This window comes from Microcaecilia unicolor, chromosome 13 (genome assembly GCF_901765095.1).
Source record: "Microcaecilia unicolor chromosome 13, aMicUni1.1, whole genome shotgun sequence".
NCBI lineage: Eukaryota > Metazoa > Chordata > Amphibia > Gymnophiona > Siphonopidae > Microcaecilia > Microcaecilia unicolor.
The window spans coordinates 57,521,981-57,549,722 of NC_044043.1; the positions used below are offsets into that span (position 1 = coordinate 57,521,981).

The 27,742-nt window shown below is 44.4% G+C and overlaps 1 protein-coding gene across 1 annotated transcript in view; it reads right to left on the reverse strand.

Moving 5' to 3' along the window:
- Positions 1-27,742, reverse strand: part of TAOK1 (TAO kinase 1) — a 247,468-nt gene that overhangs the window by 96,045 nt on the left and 123,681 nt on the right. The window contains exons 7-8 of the mRNA XM_030185736.1: positions 16,815-16,928; positions 10,630-10,721 (exon numbers count right to left, since the gene is read on the reverse strand). Coding sequence (XP_030041596.1) covers positions 10,630-10,721; positions 16,815-16,928 — 206 coding nt within the window. The remainder of the gene's footprint in view (positions 1-10,629; positions 10,722-16,814; positions 16,929-27,742) is intronic.

The window sequence follows — 27,742 nt, forward strand, 5'->3', positions numbered from 1 at the left end:
CAAACAGAAAACAAAGACTTACCCCCTCAGAGTGTGCAGCAGTGGTCAAAAAAGCAAATAGGATGCTAAGAATTATTAGGAAAGGGATGGTGGATAAGACCGAAAACACTATAAAGCCTTTGTATTGCTCCATGGTGCATCCGCACCTTGAGTACCGTGCTCAGTTCTGGTCGCTGTATCTCAAAAAAGATACAGCGGAATTAGAAAAGATTCAAAGAAGAGAGACCAAAATGATAAAGGGGATGGAACTCCTCTTGTATGAGGAAGGCTAAGGAGGTTAGGGCTCTTCAGCTTGGAAAAGAGATGGATGAAGGGAGATATGATTGAGGTCTACAAAATCCTAAGTGGTATAGAATGAGTAGAAGTAAATCGATTTTCTACTCGCTCCAAAAGAACAAAGATTAGGGGACACTCAAGGGAGTTACATGGAAATACTTTTAAAACAAATAGGAAGAAATATTTTTTCACTCAACAAATAGTAAAGCTCTGGAACGCTTTGCCGGAGGATGTGGTAACAGCAGTTAGTGTATCTGGATTTAAAAAAGGTTTGGAGAAATTCCTGGAGGAAAAGTCCATACTCTGCTATTGAGGCAGACATGGGAATCAACTGCTTGTGGGATTTGTAGTATGGAGTGTTGCCACGATTTGGGTTTCTGCCAGGTACTTATGACCTGGCTTGGCCACTGTTTGGAAAACAGCATACTGACTAGATGGGCCATTGGTCTGACCCAGTATGGCTACTCTTACGTTCTTATATAGAGTCCTCCCGCTCCCTACCTCTTCCATTGAAAAGTTTATTGTCCTCTGGAGCTGGTAGAAAGGCAGCCTTGCTGGGGTTCAATGCCTCTCTTAGTCTGAAGAAGTGACTCCCCCCTCCCAAATCCAGTCTTGGTGGTGCAACTGGAGCAATCAATGCCAGCGCTGGTTATAGGGAATCTAGCGGCATCTGCAGCATCAAGTGAGGGGTGTTTATGGGGCCTTGAAGGAGCTTTTGGAGGATCAGACACTGCCACAGGTGAGAGGTCTAAAGTAGCTGAGGGTGCCTCCACGGAGCTGGTAACAGTCCTTGGACAGATCAAGGGAGTCTGCAAAGACCGGGAGAAGCTGCAGCTAAAGAAAGATCAATCTTTGGCCCTACAAAGAGGCAGGTCTGTGACATTAAAATAACCCCTTTAATTAAACCTGCCAATGTCACTTTAGACTTTACTTAGGATGCTATGGGTCGTCTGGAGAAAATATTTTTATTTAAGAAAAACAGGCTGTGAAAACTGTAAAGTTGTTTATAGCTTTTCTGCATACTATTTTAGATTCTTTAATTTGTATATTGCATTCTTATCTTTTCATTACTTTTTATTTTAGGGCTGCATTTCAATTAAAATTTATAATCGTGATTAAAGATATGTTTTTTTTTGTTTTGCACTGTAGCTCCTTGTGACTCTGAACAAGGGAGGATTAAGTGTCTTGATCAGAGTCCACAAGGAGCTGCAGGTGGGGGGGGGAGGAGAAACACACATTCAATCATGCGACTAATCGCGATTAAAATTTTAATCTAGATGCAGCTCTAAATAAAAGTGCAGTGGATAAATCACTCCTTGTCACTCAGTAGTTAAAGAATTTTGAACTCAAGAGGAAATTAGACATTGTTCAGCAGGGTTTGAAGGAGGTTCAACTAAGAGGGTAACATCTGGACATGATCTCATTAATTTGAGTAACAAGATGGAAAAATTTGAAAAGTATGTAAGGAGGTTAAATTTAAGATTTGTTAGCTTCCCGAAATCCACGAACATAGCACCAGTGGAAATCTTTAAAAAATATCTCTTGGAGATATTGGGGGTCCCTAAGGAAGCATTACCTCCTATCTCTCTAGTCCAGTGATTCCCAAACCTGGTCCTGGAGGCACCCCCCCACCAGTCAGGTTTTCAGGATATCTACAATGAATATTCATGAAAGAGATTTGCATGCATTAACTCCACTGTATGCAAATCTCTTTCATGAATATTCACTGTGGATATCCTGAAAACCCGACTGGCTGGGGTGCCCCTAGGACCAGGTTTGGGAACCACTGCTCTAATCTATTTTTTGCCTGAGAAGAAGCATCAGGAAACAAGATGGGAACATTCTGAAGACAGTTTGTATGCCAAACAATTATTAGAGAGATCTATAGAGAAAGAGTACGTAAGATCTACTCTCCTAGTGACGTTTGTTCTTGAACCTGACAAGGACTGGGTGATAAGGCCTTATTTTAGAAGCCGTGACAGGTTTTTTTGGGTGGGAAGGTATGGGTATTTCCTGATACCTGTGTGGATACACAAGAAAAGAGAAAGCAGTTTTTGTTGATGTGCCCAGAAGTAATTGCTCTGGGCGCTTATTTCTTCTTGCAATTTTCATGCAAATGTTTAATACAATTAGATTCCAATAGATACCATTTCTATGACCCCGTTCAGCTTCCTGTAAATCAGGGGGAGTGTGGGCAATGGGAATATTTACCGTATTGAAGTCATAAAGAAATTTGTTATCTAGGATAGCAAATACTTTTTTCTTTTAAGAACTGAAGTATTGTATGTTGGCCCTCTTTCCTGAGGGATTCTCCCATTTTGATTGTGGGCTTATAGGAAGTTCTTCTTTTTTTTTTTTTTTTTTTTGCTTTTGTTATGCACTTGAATTTTTTTCTTAAAAGTATGGTATATGTTTGTATAATTTTAAAATGCAACAAAAAAAACATTAAAAAAACAAACAAACAGGACCATCATTCTTGGAGACTCAGAATGGGCAGGGGAGGTGACAATACTCACGTTGCACACAATAATGTTTGAGTTGTGGGCACCTTCTAAAGACAACTGTTTGTTTTTCTGCTACCTAATCCTCGGGGGGAGGGGGGAGTTAGGGAATGTTATTTGTTAATTCATGCTATGTATCTTTATATTTGTGGTTTTAAGTTTAACTATTCTTGTTGATTTGCTTGTGCAACAGAATTCCATGAGCCTGTGTGATAAGCACTAGGGAATACCCCAGTTTGATGGGTCTTCTTATGGAAAGTTCCAGAAGAAAGAACATGTGCCTCCGCTAGTAGGGCTGTCAGAATCATAGTTCCTTGATCCTGCCTGAACTTCAGGAATCTTTCCTATGAGAAGAACTGGAGGACACACCTACAGAAGAAAGTATTTGAGGCTAGCTTACTGTGTATTCCCGTCCTGGAACAGAACCAAGATACTCTTCTGTTGTGAGGAGACACTAAAAGATTCACCACTGGTATGCCCCAATGTGTGGTTGGAGTATTCAACTCATTTTATTTACCAAGATTTTGCCTTTTCTCTCTGGGTACGTAGCCCCAAGAATCAACCTGTGAGAGAAGACCCAGTTCCACTTTCTAACAATTTCTCAATACAGGAGATGTAATTCTGTTTCTCCCTGCTTGTTGATATAATGCATGGCAACCTGGCTGACTGTCTGGACTAGAACTGTTGTGTTACCTAATTATCTTTAAAAGCCTTTAGAACATTCCATACTAAATGTCAGGAAACTGATCTGATGAGATGATGCTTCTCCTGAAGAGACCATAATTCTCAGTCTAAAATCCATCTACATGGGCTTTCCAGCCCAGTTTAGACACATCTGTGTTGAAGGCAATTTGTATTGCAGGAATTTAGAAGAGGAGTCCTTTCAACAGATTGGAATACTCCAAGTCCACTGAGGGCTAAAGGTCCATTAGGCCTGTCATTCTAAGGTGTGCTGGGGAGTTATGTGCACCGTCAAAGCTATATGGTCCCCAACATCCTTGTTATGTCCCCAAGCTGATGTCTGCTGACTTACATGCACCTTCTTCATGACAGAGAAAGAACTTTGCCTGTGTCTATTAGAGTGCCTATGAATTCTAATGGAAGTAATGGGATCAAGTGAGATTTTGTAAACTTTACAGCGAACTGTTAAGGGCTCTAGCACCAGGATGGTTATTTCCACAGATCTTTGGACTCTTTCCTGTGATATGCTATATTAACCAGCTAATCATCCAGACAAGGAAACACATGAAACACAGACTACAAAAGTGCACAGTTAATGTAGCTAGATATTTTTTTTTATTTTAAACATTTTTTTTTTACTGATAATATAAAAAAGAAACAAGCAGTGCAACAGAATCGTCTTAGTTTTACAAAAATATACCAACCCCCCCCCCCCCTAGTTCCATAAATATTCTTTTTTTCCCCTCAAGAATGAGAGAAAAGACGAAAACCTGTAAAAGGCTGTTTTCTTATAACCTCTCACTTCCCACTGTGAACTCCATTTCCAAAACTCCTCGTCCTCTATTCAATACCACCCACCTCTCCCCCTCCCCATCACATTAAGAAACAACTCCGTTTTAATCCCAGAAATACTGAAGCATAGGAAACAATACAGCTTGACTAAATATAAAATAAAGCAACTATTTCAGGGAACTAAGAACCAAGCTTTGAGCCCATGGGGACCAGGATTGCAAATAAGGCTCCAAAATACGCAAAAAATATTTCTTGTGTCAAACAGTAAAGGAAACCCCTCTAGACTCCCACACCAACAACTGATATAATTGATTCCTCTATGCCCAATAGGATGGAGGGCTCAACAATACCCAAGCAGAAAGGATGCATTTTTTCTCTATAAGATATGCCTTCCATACAAACATTTTACCTCCATTCCCACAAGCATTCCAAGAACCCACAGCACTAATAAACAAATCCTGGGGTCCAAAGGAATAATCTGATAAAGCACAATTTCTAGAAATCCTTGAACACTTTTCAAAAAATTCTGAATAGTGAGACAGACCCAAAAAACATTCAATGGTCCATCTAGCTCAGTATCCTGCTTCCAACAGTAGCCAATCCACTGTGGAACAAATCATTATTCCTGGTAGTGTATTTAAGACAAACTGGAGACTCTAAAGTCCCTGCATGAAACAACTAGGATTGAGTAAAATACATTCTATGGATCACTCTATACTGACATTCCCTAAGATCCACACTATGAGCTAACTTAGGTATGTCCCTGAGAGGTTGGGACGTTGTTGGCAGCCATACTTAAGTCTGCTACCCATCTTGTTTTCAACCCTGAACAGTCCTGAGAGCCACGCAGGAACCACAAGGACTTACTAGCACCAGATATTGTGATCCTATCACTGGGAATGGACTAAAAAAAAAGATCTGCAGTTTAGCTACCAGGTGGTCACCCAAACTTGTACTATCAAGTGGTTGAATGTAATTTTTCACTTGATAGTAAGCAAATCTATTCCCCCCCCCCCCCTATCAAATAGGCAGACATTCCTGCAAATCACTGTAAGATATTAAAGTACAGTTCTCTGCCAATAGATGTTCTAGAAGTGTCAAACTCTTCTGCCCATCCAACAAAAACTTTATTTTCTAAATCTGGTAGAAGGCCCCATTGCCTCTAATTGGTAGGAGATTAATAACTAGAGGATTACCTCCCAACCATTTGATAACATTTTCCAGACAACCCTCAAAGGTTGGAGTAATATACTGTTTAATGTGTAGTGGCAAATGCATCTGGGGAGCATGCAGTAAAAGTTCAAATGACAAGCAGTCAAAAAATCCTGTTCATATAATATAGCAATATAATCCTGACTCCCCATCAGCCAATAATGCAAGTGGCATTAAGAGACAAGCATGATTGTAAAGTTTTATATCAGGAAGTCCCTAACCTCCTATTTTCCAGTTACCATATAACAAAGACACCTGCATCCTTGATTTTCTCCCTCCCCAGCAAAATGTCGTGTATAGAGCCTGAAAGTCTTTCAGGTCTTTTTTTAAATATGCGGATAGGAAGAGTCTGCAGCATTTACAGCCATTTTGGGAAAAGCACCATTCGGATAAAACTTATCCTACCAGACTAAGTCTGAGGTACAGACTGTCATCAAATGCTGTTTTGTAATTGTCATGAACATATTCACATTTAAAGCATAAAGGCTCCCAGTATGAGCTGCAAGATGTATCCCTAGATATCTGAAGGAATGTGAAACTCATCGCAAAGGGAACCCTTCGTCAGGGCCGTGCCAACACGGTAAGCGAGGTAAGCATGGCAGGAGGGCGCCATCCTCTGGGGGGCGCCCTGCCGCACCATGCTTACTTCACCCTCTTCTCCCCAGATCCTTTTCCTTTTTTTTTTGTTTAAATTTACCTCTGTCCGGCGGCATAGCGTCAGTGAGAAGAAGGCAGCGCTCCCCCGCCCCGACATGTCTACTAGTCTTCCCTTCGCTGTGTTCCGCCTTCTTCTGACGTCAGAAATGACATCAGAAGAAGGCGGGACACTTAGCGAAGGGAAGAAGACTAGTAGACACGTCAGGGCGGGGGAGCGCCGCCTCCTTCTCACTGACGCTACGCTGCTGCCGGACAGAGGTAATTTTAAACAAAAAAAAAAAAAGGAAAAGGATCTGGGGAGAAGAGGGCGGGCAGTGTAGCAATCGTTTTCGGGGGGAGCGGCGCGGTGCCAACGGGGGGGGGGCGCCGGAGGCACCAACTGCAGGGGGCGCCGGAGACCCTAGGCACGGCCTTGCCCTTCGTCCCAAATAGCTTATATTAGGATCAGTGGGCAATGCCTCCAACTTAGCCCAGTTAAGGGCATAGCTAGATAGCTTTTGACCACTTGTCGAGCTGATGCAAAGCCAAAGGGAAGAATGTGGTACTTATAGTGGAGATTCCCTGTTAACAAATCTGAGAAAATTCTGGCAACTTGGATGCATTTCTGTATGAGTGTACACATGCTTGATGTCAAGAGAACATAACCAGTTGCCTTTTTGGAGAAAAGGGATCAAGGTACTTGGGGAAGCTAACCAGAATTTTTCCCAAAATAGATCACTTGTTATAATGCCGTTGTATCGCTCCATAGTGCGACCGCACCTTGAGTATTGTGTTCAATTCTGGTCGCCGCATCTCAAGAAAGATATAGTAGAATTGGAAAAGGTGCAGCGAAGGGCGACTAAAATGATAGCGGGGATGGGACGACTTCCCTATGAAGAAAGACTAAGGAGGCTAGGGCTATTCAGCTTGGAGAAGAGACGGCTGAGGGGAGACATGATAGAGGTATATAAAATAATGAGTGGAGTGGAACAGGTGGATGTGAAGCGTCTGTTCACGCTTTCCAAAAATACTAGGACTAGGGGGCATGCGATTAAACTACAGTGTAATAAATTTAAAACAAATCGGAGAAAAGTTTTCTTCACCCAACGTGTAATTAAACTCTGGAATTCATTGCCGGAAAATGTGGTGAAGGCGGTTAGCTTAGCAGAGTTTAAAAAGGGGTTGGACGGTTTCCTAAAGGACAAGTCCATAAACCGCTACTAAACGGACTTGGAAAAATCCAAAATCCCAGGAATAACATGTATAGAATGTTTGTACGTTTGGGAAGCTTGCCAGGTGCCCTTGGCCTGGATTGGCCGCTGTCGTGGACAAGATGCTGGGCTCGATGGACCCTTGGTCTTTTCCCAGTATGGCATTACTTATGTACTTATGTAAAGCCTTTAGGTTTACGGAGGAATGGAATCCTGCAGAACTTTTCATTTTTATTATCACCAAAAGATACCTGCAGTAGAATCCCTGCCCTCTTTTCCCTGATGGAATGGATTTGACCACTTTGGTCTCTAAAAGTGAAGAGCTCCTGATGCTAAAAGACTGACCAAGGTACTTTTGGTAGGCAATTTGGAGGAACCTTAAGTAGATGAAGTCTGTATGCCAGATGAACAATTTTTTTAAAACTGAAGGGTTGGAGGTTATAAGGGGCTAGTGGTTTGCGGAAAACCTTGTCTGGCAAGAATATGAGAATGCTGGTTATATTCTCCTGGAATCCTGAGTTTTGTCTGAGGAGAACACTGTAACATCTGGGCTCTCTGCTGCCTGGTATGAGAATGAGATTGCTGTTGTGTTTGTCTAGAACAGTGATGGCGAACCTTTCAGAGACCGAGTGCCCAAACAGCAACCCAAAATCTAATTATTTATCGCAAAGTGCCGGTACTCATTATGGGCGGGGTCACCACATATGACTCCACCCCTATGATAGCCACACCCCCTTACACCAGCCATGGCGCATATAAACAGACATCATTGAAAATATTATACTAGTATAGGAGAAAAAAAAATAACATGATTTTCTTTCATTATAAATCATTTCTGTAAGTTGTTACAGCTCCATTATACCCAGTGCAAAATAAGACAGCAGATGTAAATTCTCAAATTGGACATATTCCAAACACTAAAATGAAAATAAAATGATTTTTTCTACCTTTGTCTGGTGATTTTGTTTTTCTATCCATATTGGTCCTAGTCGCTGATTCTGCTGCTCTCTATCTGTTCTCTTAACTCCGTTTCCAGGGCTTCCTTTCCATTTATTTCTTTACTTTCCTCCTTTCTTCTTCATTTCTTGCCCTCCATCCATGTCCAGCAACCCTCCTCTCCCCTCAAGCTGCCCATGTCCAGCCACTCTCCTCTCTCCCCTGCCCTCCCCTCCAGCCACCCATGTCCAGCTACCCTCCTCTCCCCCCTGCCCTCCCAGTGGCAGGCCTCCCTCCCACCCAGCACCAGGCCTCCCTCCTGGCCACCCAGCACCAGGCCTCCCACCCAGCTGGCACCAGGCCAGCACCAGGCCATCCACCCACCCAGCACTCCCACCCAGCACCAGGCCTCTCTCCCTCCCACCCAAGCACCAGGGCTCCCACCCAGACCACCAGGCATCCCTCCCACCCACCCAGCAGCAGGCACCAGGCCACCCTCCCTCCCACCCACCCGGCGTCAAGCATTGCTCCCTCCCACCCGACCTCCAACCCTCCCTCCGAGCACGAAATTTAAAAGTCTTCTCTTATCGGGGTTAAGGCAGCATCAGCAGTAGCAGTGAAAAGCGTGCTGTTGGTTCAGCGCGCCTTCAGCCTTCTGTCTCTCAAGCTCTGGTCCCGCCCTAACAGGAAATGAGGGCGGGACCAGAGTTTGAGAGACGGAAGGCTGAAGGTGCACCGAACCAGCAGCACGCTTTTCACTGCTACTGCTGACGCCGCCTTAACCCCGACAAGGGAAGACTTCAATTTCGTGCTCGAAGGGAGGGATGGAGGCCGGGCGGGCTGGTGCCAGGTGGGAGGGAGGCAGGAAGGAATGCTTGACACCGGGTGGGTGGGAGGGAGGGCTGGAATGGGCTGAGGCGACTGGCGGCACGCATGCCAACAGAGAGGGCTCTGCATGCCCTCTCTGGCACGCGTGCCATAGGTTCGCCATCACTGGTCTAGAATGATGAAGAGGGGGGATACCAAGGCCTTAGAGTGTCATGCTCTCCTTTGTCCCACTCACATCCTAGAAGAGGATGAAGCTGGATCAGAGCCCATAGGCTCTCATGGCTTTGAATTTCTGACCTCGGGTATGATGTGCAGGAAAAGTGCTCAATGCCATCTCAAAAACATCATGGGTCGATCTGACCATATGTTTTCCCACACTCTTTCCTCTTGCCCTAGTGACTAGAGTTGTGCAGCTCTATCAAGAGGTAGAGAGTCTGCAAACCCATCAATCATGCACAAATGTACTGGCTCATGAACAGCTGGTAAGAAGGTATGCTGGAAATGAATGTAGTGCTCTGAAAAATCTTCCTTCCAAAAGCTTCTAGGTTCTGAGCCTCTCTCTCTGGTAACAATAAGGAATGAGATTTGGAATTCTTGGCCTTTTTGAGAACAGAGTCAACCATTCTAGAGTTATGAGGAAAGTGCAGCACTCCCAACACCATTGCATGTCTAGCTCCTGGACCCTTCGAGACTGATGCTTCCAGTGCTGATACTAATGGACCGGACTTTGAGTAATGAGTAAAGCATTTGATATACTGCCTGTGGTACAACTAAAGTGGTTTACGTGTATATTATATACACGTACTCTCCAAGTTTTTTGTACCCAGAGCAGTGAAGACTAAATATTCTCCCTCATTGTTCCTCATTGCTAGCACTGCAAGTATCAATTGTGTGTATTCGCTCTACATATGGTCTTGCTGCACCGCCTGCAATTTTTTTTAAAACAGCTTGGGGGGGGGGGGGGTCCTGGAACATGCTGTGAAAAATATAGCCACAACAACTAAATTTTTCAAAAAAACAGGCCCAACTGCAATGTCCAAAGCCCAAAATAGGAAATAAAATTTAAATTATGACCAAAAATTCCAAGCTAAGGTGCTTAACAGAGAAAAAGACATTAACTGAGCTCACACAATAACGAAGAATTAAGATTACGTTTACCACAGATGAATGCAGCGGGACACATCCATTAGGGTCTGCAGAAAAACTAAGACTGAGAAGGTCCTATGTGACAGCAATATACAAGGAACTATATGCATATGCAGTAGAGGGTCTTAAAACTTTCATAAGTTATCTAAGTTGAAAAGGATTCTCCATGCAGGCTCTGTTGGATAACATCACCCATCTGCAAGGGCTTGCTATCCTATTTGTCCTTGGAGAATCCTTTTACCTAAAAAACAGAATGAAATGCAAATAGGGATTTTCAGGAATAAATGTTGATCTTGGAGAACTACAGCAATCATCTCTGCCAAGCTGGTTATTTGAAACATCAGAAATAAGATGCATTCTTATTGCATGTAAATGTTACCAGTTGCAATATAAAGATAAGTGTGGCTCACCTAATTCAATACAAGTTATACCAAGAGACCATATGTCTACTTTGCCATCATACTGCCCTTCATCCATGGCTAAAATCACTTCTGGGGCCATCCTAAAATTAAAAAAAAGATGACATTTTTAGAGCACTGTTCACATATGATTTGCTATTACATCCACAGCACTGTCTCTTGGAAATAAATCTGAATAATAATATAGTAACACTCTACGACACCAATAACTGCTGCTTTAATCAAATTGCAAACACCAGTGCTCAAATCTTTGCTTTATTCACACAAAAAGTCAGTCATAGTTAAAGATTTTTCCACTGAAAAAAATCTAGCAAAAACAGATATAAACATGGAACAACCACCTGTGTTTTGAAGGGACCTCTGAAATCTCAGCTTGCCGTATGCATACCTTTTTACTGCTGAACACTTGTCATGTTTGTTCAATACAGGGTATCACAAACTGCAAAGAATCCAGTTGTGAAGGCAAAAATAGTATCATGAAATTTGTCCTTGGTATGGAAGAAACAGTTTCTACAAACAACATTTTAGAGTCATGCAGTTAATTCTCATTGTGCTTCTACCAACTTGCTACCCAACCTTGCTAATTTGATCTCCCTTACAAAAGTACATTATGCTCCTCCCAGACCCTCTTACTTTCACTCGACCTACTTTCTTGCTTCTCTGAAGATTTCTTGACATTCAGTCTTCTCCTAACTTGGCATGTTTCTTTGGAATTCCCTATATATATATCTGTCAAGAGCCTTCCTTTTTAAAATTCAAAATAGCTGTGAGAATAGCTTTTCCAACTTTCATTTGTTCAGGCTCCACTTCCTGAGGATGATATTGTAACTTTTCTTTCTGCTTTTTAAATAATTTATTTTATTGTAAACTGCTCTGCTGGCATCTGTGTTCTAAGGGCAGTCTAATAAATGACATCAATAAATATATATTCTGTCTGCATTAGATAAGTTTTTTTGGTAGAATATTTCATATATATATTTAATATACACAAGCAAATTTTAAACACTGGAAGGATTTTTCTTCAAGCTTCTCTAACCTACAGTACAGTTGGACAGCACAGCTTGCTGCTAAACATATTGTTGCATCCCCAGAACTGGAGAACAATGAGAAGAGAAGGTACTGAGTTACAAATCATTTTTCATGTTTCGTGCCTATGGCAAACATCCTTCTTTGTTTCTGACCTGACTATCCAATGCAACGGTTACTCTTAGGGGAATTTTGTGCAAAAAATTTGAAAATTCAGCAATCTGCACACTTTATTTGTAAATTCTTTTGTGTGCAGAATTCTCCCTTTATAAAGGTTGGCATCTCCCCCAGAGATGAAATTTCCCCCACCCCCACCACAGAAGTTTCCCATGCACCTTGCACAGCCACACATGGACCTGCTTCCTGCTCTTCTGCCATCCTGGGCCAGACTGTTTCTTTGAGCCACAAGGGCCTCTGTACAGCCACACGGCTTAAAGGAATCGTTGGGGATCAAGGCAGCAGAGGAGGAAGCAGCCTGACCTGCAGCTGTGACGCCCTTTCTCTTGCCGCGCTGGAGTAGTAAGTGGGAAGGAGACAGCCAGCTAAAAAATGAATGGGACCTTTAGGAAAAACGAGTTACTTACCAGTAAACAAGTGTTTTCCATGAACAGCAAGATGGGTGGAAAAGCTTCCACAGCTTAGATTACTCTGGAAGCTTTAGAGACCCTAAATCATGCATGAATGTGGTTTTCCATTCATCACGGTCAGAATAAAGGATCTGTCTCAATCTCTAATAACGTTTAGAGTAGAAGAAAAGTAATTTGGGGGGAGGAAGCTGGCAGATATGTGAGACTTCTATACTACTATCCACAGAGTACATCTGCTACTGGTAAGTAACGATGTTTTCCAAGGACAAGCAGAACAATAAGTCCTCAAAGATCACTCTGGAATTCGTTGCCAGGGAATGTGGTAAAGGCGGTTAGCTTAGCGGAGTTTAAAAAAGGTTTGGACGGCTTCCTAAAGGAAAAGTCCATAGACCATTATTAAATGGGGAAAATCCACTATTTCTGGGATAAGCAGTATAAAATGTTTTGTACTTTTTTGGGGATCTTGCCATGTATTTGTGACCTGGATTGGCCACTGTTGGAAACAGGATGCTGGGCTTGATGGACCTTTGGTCTTTCCCAGTATGGCAATACTTATGTACTTATGTAGCTACAGGCTGCATTCAAGGGAAAGGAATATAACAAAAAAGGCAATGGAACAGGCAGACAATTACTAACCTTTTCATTTTTTTTTTTTGCAAGGCAAGCTGGAAATGAAGCAAAAAAAATGGGTCTAAAAGTTGGACAAGGATCTGATAGAAGATATCCATAAGCTTGGTATGAAACGGGAGGCACTGTTGCTGGGAGATTTCAACTTGCCTGATGTGGATTGGAACATCCCATCACCAAAATGAAAAAGAAGTAGGGAGTTTGTGGTGTCTGTCAAAGTGCCTTGCTCAGACAAATGGTGACAGGATCCACGAGGGAAGGGTCGACACTGGATCTAGTGCTCACAAATGGAGGCAGTGTTTCCAATGTCCAGATGGGTGCCCACCTAGGCAATAGCTCTCGTCACATGATATGGTTTAGTATAAGAGCAAAAGTGGTAAAATTGGGGAAATACCTGAAGAAGGAGGTGATGACATGGGTAGGCATAGATGAAGTGAAAGTACAGTGGTCCAAACTGAAAGCCGCTATACTTATTGCAACTGATCTTTAGAAAAGGAAAATAAACAAAAACAAGAGAAACAGGAAGCTTATATGGTTATCCAAACAGGTGGCTGAAAAAATACAGGCAAAAGAGGCTTTGTTCAAGAAATACGGAAGAACGCAATAAGAGGATCACGGAAGAGATTATTAGCTTAAGCTCAAAGAAGCCAAGAGGGAAATACGGCTAGCAAAAGCATAGGTGGAAGAAAAAATGGCTGAAGATGTAAAGAGAGGTGACAAGACCTTTTTCAGATATACTGGGGAAAGAAGAAAAGATAGGAATGGAATTATAAGACTGAAAGATGCTGAGAATGGCTTTGTCGAGAGTGATGAGGAGAGTGCTCACGGAAGAAAATCCTAGAGAAGGACTGTGATTGGCTGCTGAGGGTATATCTGGGAATAGAGTAGATACTATGCCATTCACGGAAGAAAGCATTTACAAGCCGCTTGAAAATCTGACAGTGGACAAAGCTATGGGGCCAGATGGCATGCATCCCAGGATACTGAGGGATCTCACAGAAGTCCTGGTGAGATCTCTTAAGGATTTATTTAATAGATCTTTAGAGATGGGAGACGTTCTTCAGGACTGGCAACGAGCTGATGTGATCCCTCTTCACAAAAGTGGAGACAGGGAAGAAGTGGGAAACTATAGGCCGGTAAGCCTCAAATCAGCGGTAGGAAAAAAAATGGAGTCGCTGCTGAAGAAAAGGATAGTTAACTTTCTAGAAGCCAGCAGGCTACAGGATTCAAGGCAATATGGCGTTACCAAAGCAAAATCCTGCCAAACGAATCTGATTGACTTCTTTGACTGGGTGACCAAAGAACCGGATAAAGGACATGCGCTAGATGTAATCTACTTGGATTTCAGCAAAGCCTTTGATATGGTCCCTCACAGAAGACTCATGAATATGCTGAGAGGACTGAACTTACGGTGCAAAGTGGTGAAATGGACTGGAAACTGTTGACTGACAGGTGACAGAGGGTGGTGGTAAATGGGATCCACTTCGAAGAAAGGAAAGAGAAGAGTGGAGTGCCTCAGAGATTGATTCTGTTTAATGTATTTGTGAGAGACATTGCTAGAGGCTTAGAACAAAAAGTTTGCCTTTTTGCGGATGACACGAAGATAGCCAATCAAGTGGATACCCTGGAAGGTGTAGAAACCATGAGAAGGAATCAAACATTGGAAGAACTGGTCAAGGGTCTGGCAGTTAAAATTTAATGCAAAGAAGTGCAGAGTGATGCACTTGGGGTGCAAAAATCCAAAAGAGATGAATCAGGAGGGGAGAGATTGGCAAACTTGGCTCTGGACAGGGACCTTGGGGTGATGGTGTCTGAAGATCTCAAGGTGATGAAACAATGTGACAAGGTGGTGGCCACGGCCAGAAGGATGCTAGGCTGCATTGAGAGGAGCATAACCAGCAGAAGAAAGGAGATATTGATGAATGCCCCTATACAAATCATTCGCAAGGACTCACTTGAGTATTGAGTTTAGTTTTGGAGACCGTATCTTGCTAAAGATGTAAAAAGGCTGGAAGCGGTGCAAAGAAAAACAAAAATGGTATACGGTTTGAATAGCAAGGAGTACGAGGAAAGACTTAATGACCTGAACACGTATACCCTGGAGGAAAGGTGTGATATGATACACATGTTCAAATATTTGAAAGGTATTAATCCACAAACAAACCTTTTCCAGAAACAGGAAGGCGAAAGAACAGAGGACATGAATTGAGGTTGAAGGGGGGGGGGCCGACTTAGGAATAATGTCAGGAAGTATTTTTTTCACCAAGAGGGTGGTAGATACTTGGAATGCCCTCCTGCGGCAGGTGGTGGGGATGAAAACCGTAATGGAATTGAAAAAAATGTGTGGGATAATCACACAGGAATCCTGTTTAGAAGGGATCAATTCATAAAAGCTTAGTGGAGATTAGGTGGCAACACTGGTAATTGGGAAGCAAAGCCACTACTAGACGGACTTCTATGGTCTGTGCCCTGATTGTGGCTGGATAGATTTGGATGGGCTGGAATGGAGCTTTTCAAGGGCTTTGATGACAACTTCAGTTTTAGAACAAGGACTGAGCCAGGCAGACTTCTATGGTCTATGCCCTGAAAATAGCATGGACAAATGAATCAGATATACATATGTTGTATCACCTCATACCTTATTGACATACCTGCTTGACAATCTAAGAGTATAACTGGTCAAGGATCTGAGGAATATTATAACATAGTAAATAATGGCAAATAGAGACCTGCATAGTCCATCCAGTCTGCACTATAGTCACATTCATTATCAGTTTGTTATGAACCAACAATCCAATACTATTATTACATCATCTTACTCTCTAAGTTCCACTTTACAATGTCTTCCCCTGCCCCTCTGAGATATACAGCATCTGCACTCAAAGCATACTATATGAATTTGGTATAAAATACTATTCTTGATCCTGGATCCCTCCTTAACATTTTCAGGGTTCAGACTGTAAAAGTCTGCCTGCCACTGCCCCTACTTCCCAACTACTGGAGTTGCCACTGAAACCCACTCCAGCCCATCCTGTTCTGTTTTGTCATATACGTACTTAAATGGCAGCTCCAGCATTGACCTCACTTCCCCACTGCTGGAGCTGCCATCTAAGCACCATTCCTGCTCATAAATGAACCTATAGCTTCTGATGTGTTTTAGGGATCCTTTGTTTCTATCCCACAAAGGTATTTCCTGATGTTACTCCTAAAGTCTACTACCCCACAATCTCTAGTTTTACCACTTCTCTGTCTCTGGAAAGCCAAAGCCTGGCCTCCTGACAAAACAGAAGACTTAGATTGCATATAACAAGTTAGGGCTCTTCAGCTTGGAAAAGAGACTGCTGAGGGGGGATATGAATGAGGTCTATAAAATACTGAGTGGTTTAAAATGGATAGAAGTGAATTGATTTTTCACTCTTTCAAAAAGTACAAAGACCTGGGGACACTCAATGAAATTACATGGAAATACTTTTAAAACAAACAGGAGGAAATATTTTTTCGCTCAAAGAATAGTTAAGCTCTGGAACTCGCTGCTGGAGGATGTGGTAATAGCAGTTAGCGTATCTGGGTTTGAAAAAAGTTTGGACAAGTTCCTGGAGGAAAAGTCTATAGTATGCTGTTGAGATAGACATGGGGAAGCAACTGCTTGCCCTGGGATTGGTAGAAGGAATGGTGCTACTATTTGGGTTTCTGCCAGGTATTTGTGACCTGGATTGGCCACTGCTGGAAGCAGGATACTGGGCTAGATGGACCATTGGTCTGACCCAGTATAGCTATTCTTATGTTCTTATAATGCTGAAATGTCACCTGGTAAAAGCCAGACCAGAAAAAAATAAGGAAAGAAACCTTGCCAAAGCAGATGAGAGACAGATTCTCAAAAGCCACAACAAAGGCCTACAAAAGACACCTACAGTATTGACTTGAAACTCATCTTACCAATATGGTGTCCCCACAAAGGAATTGGCAGGAGATGCTATGGAAGCAGATCCAAAGTCAGCAAGCTTTACCTGACCTGGCTCCGTCAGCAAGATATTTCCCGCCTTGATATCTCTAGAAAGAAAAAACAAAATTAAAGTATAAGAATTTGATCAAGAAGAAGGTGGTTTCTAGAGCTAAAAGAATCTCACAATGTTATCTTAACTTACAACACTGTAACTTCTACAGTCAGTTAAATAAGAGAAAGTTATCTCAGCAGAATAACCAAGGTTGAGCACAGTATCAGCACAGTAACATATTAAAGCACTCCTTTTATACATTAAGCTACAGCCTATACCATCACATTAACTACGTTATTCAATGATTAATTTGTCTCTCTTCCTGTCTTATTCCCATATCTTTCTTCTTTACCCCTACATACTTTTTATGGTGCATATTATTTTATTTTAAATATGGGAGGTAGTGTTTATTGGAAAGCTTTGTGATGGTACAGAATAAAATTTAAGCAATCCCATATCATATTATCAAGAGATGTGCCAGAGATGGATAATCACGGCTGTGCTCTACAGTGGCAGCATACCTAGATATTCTGATGTTTAAAATGAAGAAATGTATGGAGACCCCGGTATTACCAAGCAGCTAGTGCATAGCTGGTCTGTTCAGTTTCCTAAATGGGAAGTCAACATGAGAGAAAACCTAGCTGATTTAAGTGCCTTTTTTTTAAACTGAATGATGAAGGGCAGTACTGTCACCCTGAACCCTTGCAACCGCCGCCCTGCCCCCGTTTCTGTAACCTCTATCTCACTTTCCCCACATACTGCTGCCAGAAACTCCCCACACTGGAACCTGCAGCAGCATTATTACAACAAAGAGAATACAGGGCCTATTCAAACACTGAACGGAAAACTGAATTTCACTCCTACAGAAACTGTCAAGACAGCGTGGGACATAGCATTGTCCCTACCACACAGGGTAAACACACATCCTCCTCAACTGTATATTTAAATCTGTTTACTGAATGTCAACTAAACATCAAAATTCAAGGTACAACATACTCTATTTTATACACTTTACCATCTTATACACTTTACATTTTCTACCAGTCCAAACAACTTCCTGGCACATAGGGTCACTTACACACACCAGGCATAAACACATGCCATTCACTGTTCAGTTTTCCATACTAATGATCCCCCTCTCACATAAGACTCCTTTCTCACCACCATCCTCCACTGTGAGGGCTGCAAAAATCCCAATAGAAGCTACTCATGCACACCTCTCTTACACCTTCCCTACCAAACTCTTAACACATTGTTCCTCATTCCCTACCAATAATAACCTCCAACACCTCAGATACAATCTATATCCCCTCACATCCTCCCTCTTTTCCTTCCATTCCATCCCACCCCCACCTTTATCTATGCCTGATCATTACAGTCACTTGTACCATCGTTTACCACTATTCAAATGGCCAAAACAAAGAGCTGGACACCAGAAACATAGCAATATGGTGAAGGCACTTTATTGATAAACTGCCCAACCTATTGTGGAAACTTGTGAAATGAAGCATTCGATTTGTATCCATAGGTTTGTGATAAACTGATAAAGAAATGCCATTGTCATTTTTGGTTATTATTCGTGATACCATGTTCAGGGGAAGATGCTATTCTGTTCTTCTCCTGCTACACCACTCGGAAAAATCCCTGATTTTGCTTAGAATCTGACCTCCTCCTGATAATCTGAATACCTAAATGCTCACATTCACCGAGGAGCAGGGAACTGTTCTAATTTGTGACAGCAATGGCATCAAAAGACTTGTGGAAAGAGAAGGACCGCATGTGACTAACAGAAGACAAGATGGCGGCCCCCTCTAGTCCTGCCGGCCCAACGCTAAGCTCCATGTAGATCTCCGAAGTGGCTGCAGAGGTTGTTAGTTATGGTCTATGGTCCCGAGAAGAACTGATGCTGACAGAAGTCACAACACTCATGGAAGCATTGCTGGACAAACATCTTGCACCCTTAATGGACAAAACTGGTAAAGTCCAAGACAACTTTAGAAGAGCTTTCCACAGATGTGGGCCACTACCAACAGCCCTTGGGAGAGCTTAAGGACAGAGTGCAGGTGGTGGAAGACACCCATTCCCACATGCAAAGAGACCTTACAGCCTGCCAGGACAAATTGGAGGACTTAGAAATCGCTCCAGGAGGAGCAACCTCAAACTAGTTGAGCTCCCAGAATCTTACACTGAAAACTTCTGGGTTTCCTAGAAGTGTGGGTTTCCTAGAAGTGTGGGTTTCCTAGAAGTGTGGGTTCCCTTCCCCCCCCCCCCCCCCCAAAGCAAACTGGGCCTCTCTGACCAACTGGGACTGCTTCGGGTGGCTTATGCTCACTGTATAGGAGCCCAAAGGCTGGCGAATGGGAGGCCCAGAGTTATTTTAAAAGTGTTGAACTATGCCCACAAGGTCACAATACTTCAAGCGATTCGAGGCAGGAAATCACTAACTTAACAAAACTACAAAATACTTCGTTTTCAAGATTACTCCATAAGAGTGTCTTCGAAGCACCGGGCCTTTGCTCCTTTGTGTTCCACTCTGTTTGCCGTCAAAATCCACTTTGTGCCACTCTTCCCAGCCCAGCTCAGAGTACACCATAAAGACAAGGTGTATATGTTTGACTCAGTGGAGGCAGCACAGGCCTCTGTATTTGGCCTGCATCTTCCGACTCGACCGACAGAGGTGGATCAGCCTGGAGTGTAATTGCCTCAGCTGGGAAGGGCTATCCACAGCACTGGCTCAGCAGCATTGATTTTTTGGGCGATCTCCATTCTGCTAGTTTGCAATACCTACCTATTTCATATTTCTCCACTGATCTGCTAGACGTTTGCGGCCATATTTATATTTTGCTTGCTCTGATCCCAGAGGGCTAAATTTAGGAACCATATCACCTGCTTCTCCAGGCTGGTCGGTCCTGACTCCTGGACTTTGACTTGGAAAGCTTAGTATAATACAGTGACTTACAGTACTAAGGACCACTCTGGTTCTTCTGATCCTGAGGATGGTATACTCTCTCCATCCTAGTGACTTAATGATTGCAACTACAGGTTTTCATTACAATATGCCTTCTCGAATATGGCTCTAGATGTCTGCTTGTGTTTACTATGCTACTATTCTTAACTGTTCTTCACTCTCTTCTTTTGCATAGTCTTGTTTTACTTCTGGGACTACAATAGGTTGATGGTGGTTCCCCGCTCCTTATGGATGTTATTTTTTTGTTTTCATATTTCAGCTTTATGGAAACGTTAATGTTTAGATTGGGATGTGAGTGTTAGTTGTGGGAATCTAGACAGGAAGGGGTTACAATGAGTTATCTGTTTGTGTGTGGGGGGGGGGGGCATTCTAGGTGGGGGTGGGTGTCATAGCGAGATGGCTCATATGGTTGGACTAATAGCTGATAAGGGGTTGGGAAATGAAAGGCTGTAGTTTGCTCGGGTGAGGAGGTGCTATGGTTTGGAGCAACAGGGTATTTTCCCCCTTTCCATTGTACTGTACTAGGACCCTTGGAGCGGCATAATCGAACGCGAACGCCCATCTCCATGGGCGTCTATCTCCGTGGACGGGTCCGCGAAGGTGCGGGCCAGACCGTATTTTCAAAAAAGATGGGCGTCCATCTTTTGTTTCGATAATACGGTTGGTGCCAGGCAAATGCATCGGATTTGGGCGGATTTGAGCTGGGCAGTATCGGTTTTCAGCGATAATGGAAACCGAAGGCGCCCAGCTCAAAAACGAACAAATCCAAGGCATTTGGTCATGGGAGGGGCCAGGATTCGTAGTGCACTGGTCCCCCTCACATGGCAGGACACCAACCGGGCACCCTAGGGGGCACTTGTAAAAAGTAAAAAAAAAAAAAAAATTAAAATACCTCCCAAGTCCATAGCTCCCTTACCTTGGGTGCTGAGCCCCCCAAATCCCCCCCCCCCCCACAACTCTACACCATTACCATAGCACTTATGGCTGAAGGGGGACACCTAGATGTGGGTACAGTGGGTTTTGGGGGCAGTTTGGAGGGCTCCCATTTATCAGCACAAGTGTAACAGGTAGGGGGGGATGGGCCTGGGTCCACCTGCCTCAAGTCCACTGCACCCACTAACAACTGCTCCAGCGACCTGCATACTGCTGTGATGGAGCTGGGTATGACATTTGAGGTTGGCATACAGGCTGGAAAAAAACGTTTTTAAAGTTCTTTTTTTTTTGGTGGAAGGGAGTTAGTGACCACTGGGGGAGACAGGGGAGGTCATCCCCAATTCCCTCCAGTGGTCATCTGGGGCACTTTTTGGGGACTTGTTCGTGAAAAAAAAAAGGACCAGAAAAAGTGACCCAAATTCTGGCTTCTGGCGCCCTTCTTTTTTCCATTATCGGTCGAGCGCACCCATCTCTCCTCTGCTGATAAACACGACCCCAGTCCCGCCTTCACCATGCCTCTGACACGCCCCCGTCAACTTTGTCCGTTCCCGTGACAGACTGCAGTTGGAGGCGCCCAAAATCGGCTTTCAATTATATCGATTTGGGCGCCCATGAGAGAAAGGCGGCCATCTCCCGATTTGGGTCGAAATATGGGCGTCTTTCTCTTTCGAAAATAAGCCTGTTGGTGTTCTCTTTTTGTTTTCTTACATCAGTGGTGGGGGGGGGGGGGGGTGCTGGCTGGGCCAATTTCACCTTTTTTCCTTTTATCTCAATTTCAAATCCTATTTTTGTGAGTTTGGAAAATGACTCCTCTTAAAATAATATCTTGAAATGTGGGTGGGGTCACCTCATCTATTAAAAGTCAAAAAATACTTGAGCCTCTTCACAGGCAGCAGGCTGATATATATATATTTTTTTTTTAAAGAGATCCACCTCTCATCTGCGGAGCACAAGAAATTTCAGAAGTGGTGGGTGGGAGCCATAGCGGAATCTCCAGCTGTGAACAGAAGGGCTGATGTCCTCATCCTTTTTAAAAAGGGGCTAGATGTTCAGATACAGTGTATTATCCATGGTCCTAAAGGCTGCTATGTCTTTGCTAAAGTTTTACTTCCCCAGCAAAGTTTCCTTTTATGTCCCTGATGTTTAATAAGAGTGTTTCGGGCTAGGTACTTGGGAAGTTTTGCAATCTTTAAAAGGAGTTTATACTTTAACATCTGATATGCGGTTGAAGGAATGTGGGGCTCGGGTGATCCTACGGGCATATATGACTAAGGCGATGTTAGCACATGTGGAAGGGGGCCAAGATTCGCAGTGTTCCAAATGTGGTCATCCTAGACATACATACTATCATGCATTTTGGGCTTGCCAGAAAGTGAGAGGATTTTGGAACCAGGTGGTGCGTTTTTTGGAACGCCTGGTGGATAGATCTCTTCACGGTTCAATGGAACAATTACTTTTGGATGTGCCTGGAGCATTTCGCAGTTTAAAGGGGCCTGGGCGACTGCTTTGTAGGAAATTATGCTTGGTGGCTCGGAAAACAATTTTACAATACTGGGTGGGGTCGGAGACTCCAGCTTTGGGGCATTGGAGGAATCAGATACACCAATTGATGGCATGGGAAGCTCGAGATGCGAAAGGCACTTTAAGACGCAAGAAACAGTTTTTGACAATTTGGGACCCTTATTTACAAATAATGAGCCCAAGAGGTAGGAGTTTCATTATTAACAATTTGTAAAATTCCTGGGGTAAAGTCCATAAGAGGTGAAGGAGGTTAAGTTGCTCACACTCGAGACAATTGTAAGATGGCTGGGGAAGGGAGGGTGGGGAGGGGGCGTGGGGAATTGCTGTTTAGTATCTCAAGATAAGGGTTGGTTAAGGAGTGGGGGGGAACAGGGGGAGGGAGCAAAAGTTTTGTGGAAACACTGTATTTTGATTCACTGATGGAGTTCCATGTCCTTTCTGGGGTAGATGGAGGGTATGCAGCATGTTCAATAACAGTGGAAGATACTGGAGCTTTCAGAGGGAAGGGGCAGTTACGTGTGTATTGGAACGGATTGATAGATATTATGTTAAAAGTGAGTTTTGGGGATTCCGATAACAAAAGGTTTACAATTAAAAGGAGGAGAGGGTGGGGGGAGGGGGGGGGGTTGTTTGGGGAGAAAAAGAAGAAAATGTTTTGATGTATGTGGACGGATGGATAGTTGTCTGTTGTATTAGGAAGGTTAATCATTGAACATTGTGTATCGATGTTTTATATAATACTTCAATAAAAAGATTTAAACATAATAAGAGTGTTTCACCATCTGATCAGCGTTCTGTCTGTCCCCCCTGCAGCACGGGGATCTCATAATAGGTGAGGATTTTAATTCAGTTTATGATCCAACTTTAGATAAATCTCCTCCTCCTCCTCCTCCAGCCTGTTTTGATCATTCATATGGACTGCCTTTCCTTTGTGATGCACTGAAAGCGAAAGCTACATACCTGTAGAAGGTATTCTCCGAGGACAGCAGGCTGATTGTTCTCACTGATGGGTGACGTCCAATGGCAGCCCAGGACCAGAAAATCTTCCCTAGCAACAAACGTTTGCTAGCCTCGCGCTTCCGTGCGCACTGCACATGCGCGGTCGTCTTCCCGCCCAAACGCGAGCATGCTCGTCAGTCCAGTACATAGCTAAGGTAAGGGAAGACACAATTCCGAAGGGGAGGTGGACGGGGTTGTGAGTGGGATTGTGAGAACAATCAGCCTGCTGTCCTCGGAGAATACCTTCTACAGGTATGTAGCTTTCGCTTTCTCCAAGGACAAGCAGGCTGCTTGTTCTCACTGATGGGGTATCCCTAGCCCCCAGGCTCACTCAAAACAATAAACATGGTCAATTGGGCCTCGCAACGGCGAGGACATAACTGAGATTGACCTAACATATTAACAACTAACAGAGAGTGCAGCCTGGAACAGAATAAAAATGGGCCTAGGGGGGAGGAGTTGGATTCTAAACTACAAACAGGTTCTGTAACACCGACTGCCCAAACCGACTGTTGCGTTGGGTATCCTGCTGAAGGCAGTAATGAGACGTGAATGTGTGGACAGAAGACCACGTTGCAGCCCTACAAATCTCTTCAATAGTGGCTGACTTCAAGTGAGCCACTGACGCAGCCATGGCTCTAGCATTATGAGCCGTGACATGACCCTCAAGAGTCAGCCCAGCCTGGGCGTAAGTGAAGGAAATGCAATCTGCTAGCCAATTAGATATGGTGCGTTTCCCTACAGCCACACCCCTCTTGTTGAGATCAAAAGAAACAAACAATTGGGCGGACTGTCATGGGGGCTTGTCCGCTCCAGATAGAAGGCCAATGCTCTTTTGCAGTCCAATGTGTGCAGTTGGCGCTCAGCAGGGTGGGTATGAGGACGGGGAAAGAATGTTGGCAAGACAACTGACTGGTTCAGATGGAACTCAGACACCACCTTTGGCAAGAACTTAGGGTGAGTGCAAAGGACTACTCTGTTATGATGAAATTTGGTATAAGGAGCATGAGCTACTAAGGCTTGAAGCTCACTGACTCTGCGTGCTGAAGTAACTGCCAACAAGAAAATGACCTTCCAGGTCAAGTACTTCAGATGGCAGGAATTCAGTGGCTCAAAAGGAGGTTTCATCAGCTGGGTGAGAACGACGTTGAGATCCCATGACACAGTAGGAGGTTTGATAGGGGGCTTTGACAAAAGCAAACCTCTCATAAAGCGAACAACTAAAGGCTGTCCAGAAATCGGCTTACCCTCTACATGGTAATGATAAGCGCTGATAGCAGTAAGATGAACCCTTACGGAGTTGGTCTTAAGACCAGACTTGGATAAGTGTAGAAGGTATTCAAGCAGGGTCTGTGTAGGACAAGAATGTTTATCTAGGGCCTTGCTGTCACACCAGACGGTAAACCTCCTCCATAGAAAGAAGTAACTCTTTTTAGTGGAATCTTTCCTGGAAGCAAGCAAGACTTGGGAGACACCCTCCGAGAGACCCAAGGAGGCAAAGTCTACGCCCTCAACATCCAAGCCATGAGGGCCAGGGACTGGAGGTTGGGATGCAGAAGCGCCCCCTCGTTCTGAGTGATGAGGGTTGGAAAACAGTCCAATTTCCACAGTTCTTCGGAGGACAACTCCAGAAGAAGAGGGAACCAAATCTGACGGGGCCAGAAAGGAGTAATCAGAATCATGGTTCTGCGGTCCTGCTTGAGTTTCAGCAAAGTCTTCCCCACCAAAGGTATTGGAGGATACGCGTACAGGAGGCCCTTCCCCCAATTAAGGAGAAAGGCATCCGACGCTAGTCTGCCGTGGGACTGAAGTCTGGAACAGAACTGAGAGACCTTGTGATTGATCTGAGTGGCAAAAAGATCTATCAAGGGGGAGCCCCATGCTTGAAAGATCTTGCGCACTACTCTCGAGTTGAGAGACCACTCGTGAGGTTGCATGATCCTGCTCAACCTGTCGGCCAGACTGTTGTTTATGCCTGCCAGATACGTGGCTTGAAGAAACATGCTGTTCCGGCGAGCCCAAAGCCACATTCTGACGGCCTCCTGACACAGGGGGCGAGAACTGGTGCCCCCCTGCTTGTTGATATAATACATGGCAACCTGATTGTCTGTCTGAATTTGAATCATTTGATTGCACAACTGATTCTTGAAAGCCTTTAGAGTGTTCCAGACCGCTCGTAACTCCAGGAGATTGATCTGAAAACAGGTTTCCTGGAGGGACCAACTCCCCTGGGTGTGAAGCCCATCGACATGAGCTCCCCAACCCAGGAGAGATGCATCCGTCATCAGCACTTTTTGTGGCTGAGAAATTTGGAAGGGACGTCCCAGGGTCAAATTGGATCGAATTGTCCACCAATGCAGGGATTTGAGAAATTCTGTGGACAGTAGGATGACATCGTCTAGATCCCCCGTGGCCTGAAACCACTGGGAAGCTAGGGTCCTTTGAGCTGATCTCATGTGAAGACGGGCCATGGGAGTCAAATGAACTGTGGAGGCCATGTGGCCGAGCAATCTCAACATCTGCCGAGCTGTGATCTGCTGAGATGCCCGTACCCAAGAGACGAGAGCTAAAAGATTGTTGGCTCTCGGCTCGGGAAGGTAGGAACGAACCATCTGGGAGTCCAGCAGAGCTCCTATGAATTCTAGTCTTTGAACTGGAAGAAGGTGGGACTTTGGATAATTTATCACAAACCCTAGCAGCTCCAGGAGTTGAATAGTCATCTGCATTGACTGTAGAGCTCCTGCCTCTGAGGTGTTCTTCACCAACCAATCATCGAGGTAAGGGAACACATGCACTCCCAGTCTGCGAAGAGACGCCGCTACTACAGCCAGGTATTTCGTGAACACTCTGGGTGCAGAGGTGAGACCAAAGGGTAGCACACAATACTGAAAGTGCCGTGTTCCCAGACGGAATCACAGATACTGCCTGTGAGCTGGCAATATCAGGATGTGAGCGTAGGCGTCCTTTAAGTCCAGGGAGCATAGCCAATCGTTTTCCTGATTCATGGGAAGAAGGGTGCCCAGGGAAAGCATCCTGAACTTTTCTCGGACCAGATATTTGTTCAGGGCCCTTAGGTCTAGGATGGGACGCATTCCCCCTGTTTTCTTTTCCACAAGGAAGTACCTGGAATAGAATACCAGCCCTTCTTGCCCCGGTGGCACGGGCTCGACTGCATTGGTGCTGAGAAGGGTGGAGAGCTCCTCTGCAAGTACCTGCTTGTGCTGGAAGCTGAAAGATTGAGCTCCCGGTGGGCAATTTGGAGGTTTTGATATCAAATTGAGGGAGTATCCCAGACGAACTATTTGAAGAACCCACTGATCGGAGGTTACGCCACCTTCGGTGAAAAAACTTTAACCTCCCTCCGACCAGCAGATCGTCAGGCACAGATACTTTTATCTCGGCTATGCTCTGCTGGAGCCAGTCAAAAGCCCATCCCTTGCTTTTGCTGGGGAGCCGCAGAGGCCTGAGGAGGCGCACGCTGTTGACGTGAATGAGCACGCTGGGGCTTAGCCTGAGCAGGCTGTCGGGAAGGTGGATTGTACCTGTATTTATTATAAGCGTAGGGAGCAGTCCTCCTACCCCCGAAAAAACGTCTACCAGTTGAGGTAGATGCTGAAGGCGCCCGGTGGGAGAGCTTGTCGTAAGCGGTATCCCGCTGGTGGAGCTGATCTACCACCTGTTCGACTTTCTCACCAAAAATATTATCCCCCCGGCAAGGAGCATCTGTAACACGCTTTTGGACTCTACCGTCTAGGTCAGTGGCACGCAGCCATGAGAGTCTGCACATCACTATACCTTGAGCGGCAGCCCTGGATGCAACATCAAAGTATCATAAGCACCCCTGGACAGGAATTTACGACACGCCTTCAGCTGCCTGACCACTTCCTGAAATGGCTTGGCCTGCTCCTGCAGGAGCTGATCAACCAAACCCGCCAACTGCTTCACATTATTCCGCAAGTGGATGCTCGTGTAGAGCTGGTAAGACAATCTTGGACACAAGCATTTCAGAATGATAGGCCTTCCTCCCAAAAGAATCCATAGTTCTAGATTCACGGCCCGGGGGCGCCGAAGCGTAATCCCTAGAACTTTTGGCCTTCTTAAGGGCCAAATCCACAACTCCAGAGTCATGAGGCAACTGAGTCTTCATCAACTCCGGATCCCCGTGGATTCGGTACTGGGACTAATCTTCTTGGGAATGTGGGGATTAGTTAATGGATGCATCCAGTTCGTCAACAATGTCTGCTTCAGGCATTATGCAGAGGAACCGTGGACGATTCCTTAGGAGGGGATGGATAGTCCAAGATCTCGAACATCTCAGCCCTGGGCTCATCCACAGTCTCCACCGGGAAGGGAATGGCCGTAGACATTTCCCGGACAAAAGATGAAAAGGAAAGGCTCTCCGGGGGAGAACGCTTCCTCTGGGGCGAGGGAGTAGGGTCAGAGGGCAG